This window comes from Herpailurus yagouaroundi, unplaced genomic scaffold (assembly GCF_014898765.1).
Source record: "Herpailurus yagouaroundi ecotype Mexico unplaced genomic scaffold, PumYag 197, whole genome shotgun sequence".
Classification (NCBI taxonomy): domain Eukaryota; kingdom Metazoa; phylum Chordata; class Mammalia; order Carnivora; family Felidae; genus Herpailurus; species Herpailurus yagouaroundi.
In genome coordinates, this window is record NW_024412428.1 from 13920151 (window position 1) to 13934780 (window position 14630).

Consider the following 14630-nt stretch of genomic DNA (forward strand, 5'->3'; position numbering starts at 1 on the left):
ATACATAACTAAGCTAAGCAAGATCATGTTTTCTAAGCTGCGAACATTGCCCCTCAAAGGGTACAAATGTTATTTTGGGGGTTCATCCTTCTTCTTTTATTTAATAAAGTCCTTCACTGGCTCCTTTCCAATCTTGAGGCATTCCTCCAACCATCTGCATATTCCCCAGAAGATTTCTAGTGATATTAAAATAACTTTACCTAATATCTTCATCAATAGCTTAATATTTAATGAGCACCTGCTACATATAAAGTATAACACCAAGAGCTACGAGGGATCAACAAAATATAAACCTTGTAATATCAGGCTTCAAAAGCTGCTTTGCCCAAACTGTTATTAATATAAAATCCTAGGGCTTTGTTGCCTTTGTGAATCTAGTTTAATGACATTCAGGAAAATAGTATTATAGTGGTAAATAGGTTAATAATAACCAGACAGTTTATGTGACCCTAAACCACAGGGGGGGAAAATGGAAATAATATATTTGGAAAACATTACGAAGCACCAAGACAGGTGAAGATAAATTAAGACTCTTTGGGCTGTTTAAATAAAAAATAAATTGATGTTGCTTTATCCATGTGGCTATATCTCTCTGTCCTCAAGGAAGCTTATATAGTCTAGTTCTGGAGATAAGACATGAACACAAATAACTGATGAAAGGCAGTAAGGGAAATCCCTGACTTATGTGAGTCTACTACATATAAATCACCCTGCAGAGAAAGCGACTGCATGATCTTACATTCTTTTCCCCCTTTTGGAACACTATTGCTCTTCCATGTCAGATAAAGAATGGGTAATGCCCAAACAGCCATATTCTTAACTTTTTCTTCATCCTTTACTAATTGTCCATGTTTTCCCAAACTGCGAGAGTAAGATCAAAAGAATATCGTTAAGTTTTACCTTAATGCATTGAAATGAGAAGTTAATAATTATTGTTTTGGTCAGCTCCGGCAGCTATATTTTTACCATAAGCTAGGGAACTTATAAAGAACAGAAATGTGTTTCTCACAGTTGTAGAGGCTGGAGGTCCAAAGCTAAGGTGCCCACATGGTCAGGTTCAGTGTCTGGTGAGCACCTGCTTCCTGGTTCACAGACAGCCGTTGTCTTGCTGTTTCTTCACGTGGCCAAGAGACAGGCTCCCTCAAGACCCCTTTCAGGACACTACTCCCATTCCTGAGGGCTCCACATCTAATTCTAATTACCTTCCAAAGACTCCGCCTCCTAATACCAGCATAGAGGACAGAGTTTCAACCTTTGTATTTTAGAAACATCAGATCATAATGATTATGCACTTCTGATTGCATACAGATCAATGAGATTGGTAATGATGCTTTGCTTCTACCTTCTAATCAGTGATCACACACCTTTACCAGATTGCTCCTTCAAAGCAATATAATATACACCATCAGTGTGTACCCAGTCCAGAAATCAGCTGATTACGGTCATTGCTGATAGAATATTTCTGAATCAGTGTTTAGCTCTTGTGTTACCCACTAACTAAACTGTATCACGATTTGCAAATAGGATGTTTGTTTACCTGTTAGTTTTTTTTTTTTCAGCCCCTTCTCAGTTTCCCCTTTTACATACCGTTCACTGAAAATGTACATTAATTTATGTTAATTTCACCATAATTCTCCTTCCCCACACTTTCTTGTGGCCTTGAAGTTGTGTAGTTTGTTGTTAATGAATGACTGTCTTGCAGTGTGAACCACCTAATTCCCTCTGTTCTTTGGAGGCCCATCCTCACCTCTGTCACAGGTTACCCTCCCTGCTGAAATCCCACCGTCACCACAAGTCACACTTGCCCTTCCCCCTTCCCTCCTGTTCTGCTTGCTGCTTCTGGTTCCCCTTCTCCCCACATATGCACAGATGCCCAGTCTCTGTCCTCTGCAGTCCAACCTTTATGTTGCCACCCAATGTCTTGTTCAAGACAAATCTGCCCAATAACACAAGATCCAAACAGCTTAGCTTGGCATAAAACCTCCTTCATCATCTGGCTCCGTATACCTCTTACCATCCCACCTCCCCCATCTTCACCTACCCCCCCCCCATATGTCCTATTCTCCACCCACACTCAGTCCTTACCCCTTCTTGATTATACTTCCTGATGGTCCCCTTCCCCCTCCCCCTGCCTTTATCTTAGCCAGAGCCAAATTCAACTGTCTGGTCTCGAGTGAAGTCTCTCCTGACTTGCCCTGCGTTGTCTGCCTTCTCCTCTGTGCTTCCTTGTACTTGGTTTCTACTCCTCTCGAGCAGTTATTATTGTGTATTACAACCATCTGTTTGTGTATTTACCCCACAGAGCAGATTATAAATTACTTGGAATAAAACCATGTCTTGTTCACTTTTTTCTTCCCTTGTACCTGTCGCAGTGCCCTGTACCCAAACTTTATTATGTTTTATGTTTTTTACAGCTCACATTTATCATCATCAGAATGGATAATAATCAAATTCTCACAGAGCATTACTAAGATAAACACCTACTTAGGCCATAATAGACAAATGTTGATTTCAGCAGGAGAACCCATAAAGAGAAAGCTTTTGTGTATGCTGTTCTTAGAAAGTTAGTAATTTGATTTATTTGAAGATATCAGCGTCTGGTGTTTTGGGATTTTTGTTTCTTTGTTTTTTTAATTTTTCTATGAATCTCTAGAGAAGACCACAGGAGGAGTTGAATTTCAGGTACTACATTATCAGTGTAGATCATATTACATAAATAAATGTCATTATGCTTTTCACGATATAAGGTTAATTTAACCTTCATCTTGATATTTGAGAAGATTGTTGTTGTTGTTTATGATATAGATGGTGTACATAAAAACTACAGTGGTTTATGTTTTTTTTGGTTTTGTTTGCATTTTCTCCCAGTTACTTAAAAAACTGACAACAAAAAAACATTTCTAGGGTCATAAAAACAGTTCATTTCCATATCTGATTTGTTCTAAAGGAACATAAACCTCATATTAGACATTGTGCATCAAACACGAGTTTGCATGAATCGTGTTGTTCACGCCATCTTTATATACAAATAACACAAGATGTCTTTGGATCCAGTTTATTAAGAAGTTACCATCCAGGTGCCATGTGTTAAACATTTAAAACTTATTGTCATGTTGTATGTCATCTCTTCATTGTGCTTAGTGATCGGTACAAAAGTAATTAATTGTGCCAAATTATAAAATAAAACTATGAATCATTTTATAAAAAAATATGTAGCATAATTGACAGTGTGATCAAAAAGAAAAGTAGAAGATATTACATGATTTTTAACCATTATTGGCAACAACTTTTTTTTTTATTGAGTATTAATAATATTCAGAAAAGGTTGTTGAGCGTCATAGATTTGTAGATACAGCTTTACATATTTGTTTGATAATACTACTAGGAACTATTGTTGATTCTGTAGCCCTTTTAACTAATTGTAGCAAGATAAGATTGAAAGTCTTATAAATTATCAAATAAAATGTTCAAGAAAAATATTGCTCTTCTCCTTTCTTCACCTCTCTTCCTTCTCTTCCTCTCATCTAAAGAAAATCAAATACAGAATTGAATTAAATAATAAACTATTGGATTTAAAGAAAGAATTTAATTCGGTTTACAGTTAACAAGTTATAATAGTTTTATTCAACTCACTTTTAAAGTGATTTAATATGTCACATTTTTCTTCCTGGCAGGAACTAATTCCAGAGTTCTATTACCTACCAGAGATGTTTGTCAACAGTAATGGATACAATCTTGGAGTCAGAGAAGATGAAGTTGTGGTAAATGACGTTGGTCTTCCCCCTTGGGCAAAAAAACCTGAAGACTTTGTACGGATCAACAGGATGGTAAGAGAGATTTTGTTTTTGCTTGAGCAGTCCTCAAGAAGTGAAAATACTCTGTTGCTTTATTTTGTTTCTAACTATTTAGCAAATTGTCTTTTAACATCTGTAAACACAAGGTTAAAATTTTAAGGAAGAAAAGGCAAGCATTTTACTACTGTCTTTTGACATCGTTCTTTATTGTGGAGTGTCTGTTCCTTTCATGAAGACTAATAAAGGAATGGTAATTCAGTTATATTTGCTCCCTTAGGAGAAGATAATCAGATGAGCATCTGTTCACTAATATAAGATATTCTAAAATGCTTGAAATAAATGGCCATTTCTTATTTTTGTCTACCGGCTAAATCTGTACTCTTTTTTGACTCCTAAAATATTCAAAAGCAAATAATTTACATTGAGAATATATTTGCATTCAGGAAATTATAAGTTATGAAACATACCTTAAAATATAATATACTTGTCTTTAAGAGAACATCTAGTGAACATTCATAGATTGAAAATATCATTACTTTTTTAAATCTATAGGACAGATACCTGGTTGTTCAGATAGAAAATGTGTAAATAGGGAAAAAATGTATAAATAGAACATTTGCATGTGGGAACTTTATAGCTTTTGGTATATTTTTATCCATTATTTAAGGAGATTTTAATCTCAATGTGGCTATGATATATGGAAATGAACTACTTTACCGAACAACCTCCCTAGTGTACTATTATTCTTGGTAAAGTGAGGAATTATACTAAAAAAGCCAGTGACCCAAAATATGTATATACTTTTTAATATTTTTAAGTTTATTTATTTGGGGGGGGAGGGAGACAGGGGCAGCATGAGCAGGGGAGGGGCAGCAAGAGAGGGAGAGAGCGAATCCCAAGCAGGCTCTGTGCTGTCAGTGCTGAGCCCAATGCGGGGCTTGAACTCACAAACCATGAGATCATGACCTGAGCAGAAACCAGAGTCAGATGCTTAACTGACTGAGCCACCCAGGTGGCACCCCCCCCCCAAAATATTTTTTTAACCCTGTTTCACTCACTCCCAATTTTTTCCAACTGTCTTATAAATGTATTTTATTTTGCTTTTACACCTTATTTATATGAATCAGAATCCAAATAAAGTCCACATTTGCAATGGAGTTCACATAGTCCTTAGTTCATTCTTTTAGTAAGACTTACATAATTCACACATGTCAGGCAGATAGAATTCACTTACTGTACAGTTCACCCACGTAACATAAAAAAATAAATGGATTTTAATTTTTTTTACAGAGTTGTGCAAACATCACCACAATCAATTATGAACATTTTTATCACTCCATAAATAAACCCAGAACCTTCAGTATCTTCCACCATTTTCCCCAGCCAACCCTATGCACTACTAACCTACTTTCTGTCTCTACACATTTACTTATTCTGGACATTTCACATAAACAGGATCAGATTATATGTGGTTCCTGCCTCTACCCCCTGATTTTGTATGTGTATGTCTCTCTTTCTCTCTCTTTTTGTGGACTTCACTGTCAGTCACATGATCCCCTCAATTTGGAGCTATATTTTCTTTTTTTTTTTTTTTTTAATGTTTATTTATTTTTGAGAGAGAGAGGGTGTGTGAGCAGGGGAGGGGCAGAGAGAGAGGGAGACACAGAATCTGAAGCAGGTTCCAGGCTCTGAGCTGTCAGCACAGAGCCTGATGTGGGGATCGAACCCGTGAACTGTGTGAGATCATGACCTAGGCCGAAGTCAGACACTTAACTGACTAAGGCACCCAGGCACTGCATATATTTTCTTTCTTTAAGAAATTTTACCAGGGCACCTGAGTGGCTCAATCGGTTAAGTGTCCAACCTCAGCTTAGGTCATGATCTCGCAGTTCATGGGTTTGAGCCCCATGTGGGGCTCTGCCTGGAGCCTGCTTCAGATTCTGCCTCCCTCTGTCTCTCTGCCCCTTCCCCACTCGCACTCTGTCTCTCTCTCACACACAAAAATAAAATAAAACGTTAAAAAAATTTTTTTTAAAGAAATATTTTACTTTTGCGCTGCCTGGGTGGCTCTGTCGGTTAAGTGTCCAACTCTTGATTTCAGCTCGGGTCATGATCTCACGGTTCGTGACTTCAAACCCTACGTTGGGCTCAGTGCTGCTGGTGCAGAGCCTGCTTGGGGTTCTCTCTGTCTCTCCCTTTCTTTCTGTCCCTTCCCTGCGTTCTCTCTCTCTTAAAGAAACTTAAAAAAAATTTAAAGAAATATTTTACTTTTAATGTATTTTATTTTAGAAAACTGTTGCTCATGTGGTAGACCTATGTTTAAAAGTACTCTTTATATATATTATCTGCAATCTGGTCTCCCCCTTTGAGGGAATATCATGTATTTTGTAATTTGTAGATATGATTTCTGACACTTTTCAACCTATAAATTGGTACTTCCGGATACATGGGGTTATTTCATGCACCTCCTTGAATAACAGATTATTTCTTCAGTTTGTATTTTGAATGTGAAGGATTTATACTTCTATGATGCATTATATTTCTAAAATCTATACTTATTTTTAGAATTGGCCATCCATTTCCATACTACTCTTACATACTTGAATGCTGCCAGTAATGTCAGTGTAAGGATACGGGATCCACACATTCAACCCTAGAAACTGCTACATATCAGTAGCTCTCAGTCACAGCATTCCACAGTACACTTGTGGAGCCCAGAACTGTGCCTGACGCAAAGTAGTTGCTCAGTAAATATTTGCTGGGTGAATGATTGAATCATATAGGAGTAATAATGTCAATGATTTCAATATGTGGTCTGTTATGTCCAAACTAGTTAAACTGAACGAATCCTCCATTCAGGCGAATAAAGTAGCCAAAAATTGTTGGACCAGATTTTTCTCTTGTTCACACGATCGCACCCAACCGATTAAACAGAACCTTTCATGTGGGTGCTAATAATGAATACCATATTGGAAAGAGTGTGACTTAGAGTTTAATAATTTCCTGCTCTTGAACCTGGGCTCTGCTGTTTACTAGCCTCATTGCCCTGGGTAAATGAGCATCTATGGTCTTCCCATTTCTCACCTGTGAAATGTGGAGACATACTTTATAAGTGTTTTTTTTTTAATCATTATCATAAAATGCATTTGCTTTCAGTGTACAATTGAATGATTTTTAGTAGATTTACAGAGTGGCGTGACCATCCCCACAATCTAATTTTAGAACATCTCCATCATCCCAGAAAGATCCTGTGCCTATTTTCCGTCACTCTCTATACCCACCTCCAGCCCTAGGCAACCATTAATCTGTTTTCTATCTCCACAAGTTTGCCTGTTCTGGACATTTTATGTAAATGGAACTGATTAATACGTGTTCTTTTGTGTTTGACTTCTTTCACCTGGCATAGTTTTTGCGCTCAATCCATGTTGCAGCCCGTGTCAGTACTTGGCTCTTTTTCATAACGGCACTCCATGTTTTGTTGATCCACTCATCAGTTGAACATTTGGGTTGTTTCCGCTTTGGGGCTGTTGTAAGTAATGCCGCTCTGAACACTCCTGCATCAGTCTCTATGTGGACACACGTTTTCATTGCTTTGGGATGTATACCTAGAGTAGGGTTGTTGAGTCATGGTAAATTTATGTCTAACTTCTAAGAAATTACCTATTTTGCAAAGGGTCTGTACCATATTAGGTCCCCACTAACAACGGACGCCTGTTTCGGTCCTTCCGCATCTTCACCGACACTTGTTATCGCCTGTTTTTTGTTATAACCGTTCTAGTGAATGTGAAATAAAATCTCATTATGGTTTAATTTCCATTTTTCTAGTGACTAACGATGTTGACTGTCTTTTCATGTGCTTTTTAGATGCTGAAACATCTTACATGTATTTTAATAAAACATTAAGTAGTGACTCATTACAGATACAACCTTTGTGCTCCTCATTAGTGAAATGCCTACAGAATTAATAATTTTATTAATGATATGCCTAACTGAAAAAGGAAAAGGCATCTGTGCTTCTAAAAGCAAATCCTCAAGGTAGCATCATACACAGAATGTCTTCAATACAGGGAAAGAGAATTATTACGGATACGAAACCATCAGGTAATTAGTATTGATATAAACTGGATAAGACCATACACTCTTGACTAACTTTGCATAAAAATCATGAGGCTTCTGGGGCGCCGGCGTGGCTCAGTGGGTTAAGTGGCCAACTTCGGCTCAGGTCATGGTCTCACAGTTCGTGAGTTCAAGCCCCACATCGGGCTCTGTGCTGACAGCTTAGAGCCTGGAGCCTGCTTCCGATTCTGTGTCTCCCTCTCTCTCTGCTCCTCCCCCGCTCATGCTCTGTTTCTCTCTCTCCTTCAAAAATAAAGAAAAACATTTTAAAAAATCACGAGGCTTCATTCATCTAATATGATGGGTAGTAATATAATCCAGCTGAATAAACATTCCAGATGAAATAAGTTTCTAGATTTTTATAGTGAAAACTTTTTTGCAGACTTGTTTTTTCTAAACTTTATCACTCCTTCGCTCCCTATCCTCTTATACAAAAGAAGAAACTTCTTCTCTCTATTATGAGTACCCATTGTTATTGTATGAAGGATATACTTCTATATTCTTTTTATATTTTCTTCTGTAAATTGTGAGCTATCAGCACACTTCCCTTTATAGCCATACCAATTCAAATGTGTTGTTTAAAATCTCCAGTCTGCAAAACCAGTTAATCAAATGTATCAAAGCCTCATGATCAATGAGTCAGTCAAATGCTAATTGAGGCCCTGGAGGAAATGTATACTTTGTAGCTTTGGTAGAGTGACTGTATCTTCTGCCTCAGGTTTTATTGGTCATTGTTTGATCACTTCCAGTGTAGAAATGTACCAAAACATGAAATGACAAAATTCTGCCTTTAGTAAAGTGGAATGTTATTATACACGGTGCCCAGTTTGCACCCCTCCCTACAGCTAGCTCTACGGCTAGTAGCCTACGACATTCTCCTGACTTCTCTGGTGTAGCTGCTTACATGTTTTTCTCTACTGTCCTCACTCTAAGACTTACTGCTCACAACTGCTGCAAATCGGGCTGTACATACGCTAATCTTAGTCACCTTACCCTGTAGCCCAGTGATGGTCCTGAGTCATCCCAATAGGAAGGTTGACCAAGATGCAATAATGGCAGTGATAGTCCTTACACCCTGTGCCACTTTTGAGTGTTTATTCTTTGTCGGATACTTGCTAGAGCTTCAAATACATTATTCTTTTAATCCTCAAAAAGTCTTTTAGGAATTATCTTGGAACCCAGAGAGGTAAATGACCTTGCCCAGATATCACCTACTTATCAAAGTGGCCGTGTTACTATCCACAGTGCTCAGGATAAAATGATGATTTAAGGAGCTGTGGAAAGGGAGAAGGGAAAGAAACGTGTCTTCTAACAAGAATCCGTACCTTGGGGTCAGTGGAAGAAAAGAAAGAAATGAGTGAGCATTGAACCAAAACCAGCAGAATGTTCTGGCCCCAACAGCCACGTAGATCTGACTTTCTGAGATCTCATTTCTACCTCTTTCTCCCCCAGCCCTTACCCTGTGAGGCTCCCTTTCCAGCGGGCGAGACCTCTGCTTAGAGTGCAGCAGTTGTGAGCGGAAGAAGACTCTTTAACTCTGCAGATGGAGGAAATGTAAACTTTAGAGGCACACACAGGATTTTAGAGCTGGAACAGATCTGTATTTCAATAAGGAGACGAAGACCCGGGAAGGCTACATGACTCACCCAAGTGCTTTTTCGACTTACCATACCTAGCATTGCAGATTGGAACTCTGAATGTCGTGTCTCCTGGACCCACTGATAGTCTGAAATGTCAGCTGTATATTTAATTAAATACGGCTTTATAGATCGACTTGACAACCAAAGCAGATTAGACTAATACTGTTTCCCCTGCAATATCTATTCCAAACACCACCTTATAAAGGAACTTTGGAATAGAGCTTATTTGTTATTTGCAAACTAATTATATCTATGCATGGAAGATTGCCAAACACCTAATTTTGACTGAGACTTAAAATTGAGTTTTAATTTAATTATTTAATTGAATTGTTCATGTGATCACCACATAAGATTTTTTAAAAAGTCTCTTTTCCTGAGAAATACCTGATTCTCACCAAATGGTTTCGTATCATTTGGATCTTAAGAGAATTAGGATTATTCATCAAAGAGAATTAGGATTTTTCATTGAAAGATACAGCCTGAGGGGCACCTGGGTGCCTCAGTGGGTTAAGCGTCCAACTCTTCATTTTGGCTCAGGTCATGATCTCATGGTTTGTGAGTTTGAGCTCTGAGTCCGGCTCTGCAGTTCAGAGCCTGCTTAGGATTCTCTCTCTCTCTCTCTCTCTCTCTCTCTCTCTCTCTCTCTCTTTCTCTTCTCTCTCTCTCTCTCTCTCCCCACCTCCACCACTCACACGCACACATGCTCTATCTCTCTCTCTCAAGAATAAATATACATTTTTTTGAAAACTTAAAAAAAAGAAAGATACAGCTTAGGGCGCCTGGGTGGCTCAGTCGGTTAAGCGGCTGACTTCGGCTCAGGTCATGATCTTGCGGTTCGTGAGTTCGAGCCCTGCATTGGGCTCTGTGCTGACAGCTCAGAGCCTGGAGCCTATTTCAGATTCTGTCTCTCTCTCTTTCTCTCTCTCTCTCTCTCTCTCTCTGACCCTCCCCCATTCATGCTCTGTCTCTCTCTGTCTCAAAAATAAATAAACGTTAAAAAAAAATTAAAAAAAAGAAAGATACAGCTTGAGAAATGATTGTAACATTATAAAGACAAGTTAAAGTCTAAACTAGATTTTCCCTCTTACTTCAAGAAAAAGCAAAATTTATAAGTATAAATTTTGAGTAATAAATTATTTTATATTTATAATTGCTCAGAGTCCTTCTGTTGAATATAAATAAATAAACTACAAGAAACATTTTAATCCTGATACTAAACTTACCAGTTGCTATAATGAATTACCTGACTTCTGTTTACATACCTCTTATATCTTGTCTTTCTATCAGCTTAAGTGATATAGTGCTTCTTTAAAATAAATCTCATGGGGCGCCTGGGTGGCGCAGTCGGTTAAGCGTCCGACTTCAGCCAGGTCACCATCTCGCGGTCCGTGAGTTCGAGCCCCGCATCAGGCTCTGGGCTGATGGCTCAGAGCCTGGAGCCTGTTTCCGATTCTGTGTCTCCCTCTCTCTCTGTTCCTCCCTCGTTCATGCTCTGTCTCTCTCTGTCCCAAAAATAAATAAACGTTGAAAAAAAAATTTATAATAAAAAAAATAAATAAATAAAATAAATCTCACTATTTACAATCAATGTAAATATGTTGATATTTACGTTGAGAAATACGTGTATTTATCAAGCCACAAGAATGTCATCAAGCCAAGTTCATACAACATACTAGGAGCTATAAAGATTGCATATAATGTGGTGAATTAACTGTCCCTCAAAGATGTACTCACGTATTCAAAACAATTAAGTTTTATAACTGACTAAAATATGAGGGATAAATACTTGTGCATTTCTGAAAATGTCTTAAAACATTTTCAGAAATGCATAGTAATTTTTGCAGTTCTGTTTTCATTGAGGTATAGTTGACATATAACATATTATTGTTTATATGTATTATAGATTACATTTTTATTATAACAACAAGTTCCAACTTGTTTTTGTGAACAAGTGAAAGAAGCAAGGCACTGGGGTTTTTCTTGATTCTAAGCCAAATCCCTGTTATCTTGTAGCCATTAATGAGTCAGGTAAGACTTTTGAACTAAATCTTTACTCCATGGGGTGAAAGGCTTTACCTAAAATCCCGCATATTTGGGGAAATCCAACTGCCCCTGTCTTGGTTCCATGCAGCACCAGAATGCAGGGTCAGGTTCAATCAACCGTGTGTAGGAAGTGCCTGCTAGCACAGAACAGGTGGCTTGGGAAGTGTTTATTCTTCCTGTTGTCTTTCCCTGGGTTTCCCTAGAAGAGACCCTGAAGAATAGGAAGGGAAAGCTACCATGGCGTCACCTAGGCTCTGCATCCATAGCCGCCACTCTTGGTTGCATCAGAATTAGAGCTAATGGGCAGCTGGAGAGAGCTGTCTCTTAGAAGAACAGTCCTAGACATCAGAGCGAGCAAAGGACGTCTTTTGAAAAGTAGCGTGTGTCTGCTCTCCTCCCTCAGTGTCTCCTGCGCTGCTTTCCTTCAGCTTGCAGTTTTTCTTCACAGTATCCTGTTCTTAGCTGACTTTGCTCCAGCTTCTGGTCCATTTCCCCATCGTACTGCTGGGAAATGATCGCACTGATGTCATTCAGAAACAATGTCAGGCATCTGTGTTAACAGTAGGAAATTTAATCAATCATGTGCCTCTCTCTCTCTCTCTCTCTCTCTCTCTCTCTCTCTCTCTTTTACTGAAGGAATAGTTATTGGATGAATATTTCCCTAATATACAAAGCCTGAGTTATAACAGAAAATATAGAAGGGTTTAAATTTCCCACAAATTCCATGAACAGAGCCCTCATTCTTTTATATTGTTTTGTAACGTTAAAAGTTTCTGACTTTGTACCAGCTGGGTAGCTCATGTAGGATTTAGTTCTTATGAAATAGGTTTAGAGAAAATGTGCTCCAGTATATTTATAATTTGGGCTGGGATTATCTTCAGTTATTTGAAGGAGTTCTTTGTCATAAGCCTACAGTATAAAATGAAAATGTCATATATCCCAAAGAAATGACATTCAGGGTGGTAAAAAAACGTTCATTTCTTCGTGAGGATTAGTATTCTGTACCCATGAGCACATCCTCCTCCTTCTTTCAAGATGTCATTCAGGAATTCAAGGCAAAGAAGGCAAAAGTAATATTATAAAAAGGGATGACATCATTGACCATAAATCAGTTTTTATTCTCTCACAGCAGCAATTGGAAAGGTATTTGATGTATTTGTAGACGTTTTTATGTGTAGAAATTTTTAGATAGGCGTCTAAATTTTAATTTTTTAAAAGTGAAATGGTACTTTAAGTTTTAAGGATGTATTTTTTTTTAGTTAATTGGTGTTCTAGTTATGGGAGATAACATATATAATTAATTAGAGTTGTTTATACCTTGTAAATATAGTGACAAGGACTGTGTTTTACCAAACTGTGAAATTCAAATTTTGGCCTCATTGGAAAAGCTGGAAAAGCAGTATAGACACTTTGAGTAGATATTTCAATAAATTCTGAATGCATTGAGTTCATACGTCAAGAATTGGTTTAATTTACCCACACCCAGCTAGGCTGATTACAACTCACTCATGAAACATTAATAAAGCACTGTGTTCAGTTCTAACATGATTATAATCTGACCTCTCCACAAAGGACAGAAATAGAAAGTATCTCTGATAACATTACCCTAATGCTGGGTTCATCAATCATAATCTGCCCTTTTTTAAAATTTGTTTTAGAAAAAGGCCTTTCACGGATGTGCACTGATAATCTCATCCAGCCCTCAACCCACAGGTCCCTGGTGCTCCCGGACCACATGTAGAACGTTCTCAGTCTGAGCAGCAGTGCGACGTGCACTGAGGCAGAGAAAGAGAACTGAATGTCGTTTCACTTTTGCTGTATTACCTCCTTTATAAGATCTCCATGTTTTAAAGAAAAAAGTCTCTTTTTGATAGGTAACAGTTTGCATTTGGGTATATTTTTATGCTAAGAAAAAACGCCCTGTTCAAAAAAGAATTTGTAGTAAATGAGAATTTGGGGAGGTGTTTTGCAGCAACTCAGAATACTGAGCTAGATGTCATGTGTTTGCGTGCACGCTCTGGCCCCTGCTAGCTGTGACACCTTGGACAAATAAGTCACCTTTAATCTCTTGGAGTTTCAGTGTCTTTCAATCTATAACTGGGGATCTGCCTATTCCATAAACCTTCACGGAGAGCCAGCTCTGAGTAAGGCATTATGGAAAACACAAAGAAGCATTGAACAGGGACCCTACTCAAAAGAAAGCTAAATTAGAGAAATTCTTTCTTTATCCCAGTCATTGAGGTCCTGTTACACAGTTCATACTTCTCTAGGCTCTGGAAACACTATCATGAGCAACACAGCGAATGGCCTTCAGGAGCTCCCACTCTAGTTAGGAGCACAGACAAGTAAACGTGTAGTCACAGCAAACGCTGATAGAGGCTATCATCCATTCATTCAACAGATATGAGTGTTCCAGATGCTGTTTTATGTGGTTCGAGTATACCAGTGAAACAGACAAAGATCCCTGCCCTCATACAGCTTACTATTGATCGAAGGCAGACAGACAACAAAATGGTAAACAAATAAGTAAAATATGTAGTATGTGAGAAAGTAATCAATAGTATGGAAAAAAGAGGCAGTGGAAGGTAAAGGGATCAGGAATACACAGATTGGTGGTCAGGATCCCCTCCGTGAGATTTGCATTAAGACTGGAAGGAGGTGAGGGAGTGGATCAAGTGACTGTCTTGGGGAAAGACCATTGCAGGCAGAAGGACCATCTGGAGCAAAGGCCCTGTGGCAGGGATGTGCTTCCCTCGGAAACCAAGGAGCCAGGGGGGAGTGAGCAGGAAGGGGGCACCTAGTACAAGACTGAGCAGTACCGAGGTCAGATCACAGAAGGCTTTGAAGGCCACTGTAAGCACTTTGCGTCTTCACTCTGAGTGAAATGGAAAGCCATCACAGTGCTTTGGAGCAGAAGAGCGCCATGCTCTTACTTACATTTTGAAAGGATTGTTCTGCCTGCAGTGTTGGGAGTGAACTGTTGAAGCACAGGGTAGAATCAGGCGTATCTGTTAGCAAGTGTTGTGAGAGATGATGG

The 14630-nt window shown here is 38.5% G+C and overlaps 1 protein-coding gene across 11 annotated transcripts in view; it reads left to right on the forward strand.

Annotated features, from left to right (window-relative positions):
* The window catches only part of NBEA (neurobeachin), a 689863-nt gene that overhangs the window by 621892 nt on the left and 53341 nt on the right, over positions 1–14630 (forward strand). For all 11 annotated transcript variants that reach the window (XM_040448178.1, XM_040448180.1, XM_040448182.1 and 8 more), the window contains one exon: positions 3675–3827. In XM_040448178.1, coding sequence (XP_040304112.1) covers positions 3675–3827 — 153 coding nt within the window. The remainder of the gene's footprint in view (positions 1–3674; positions 3828–14630) is intronic.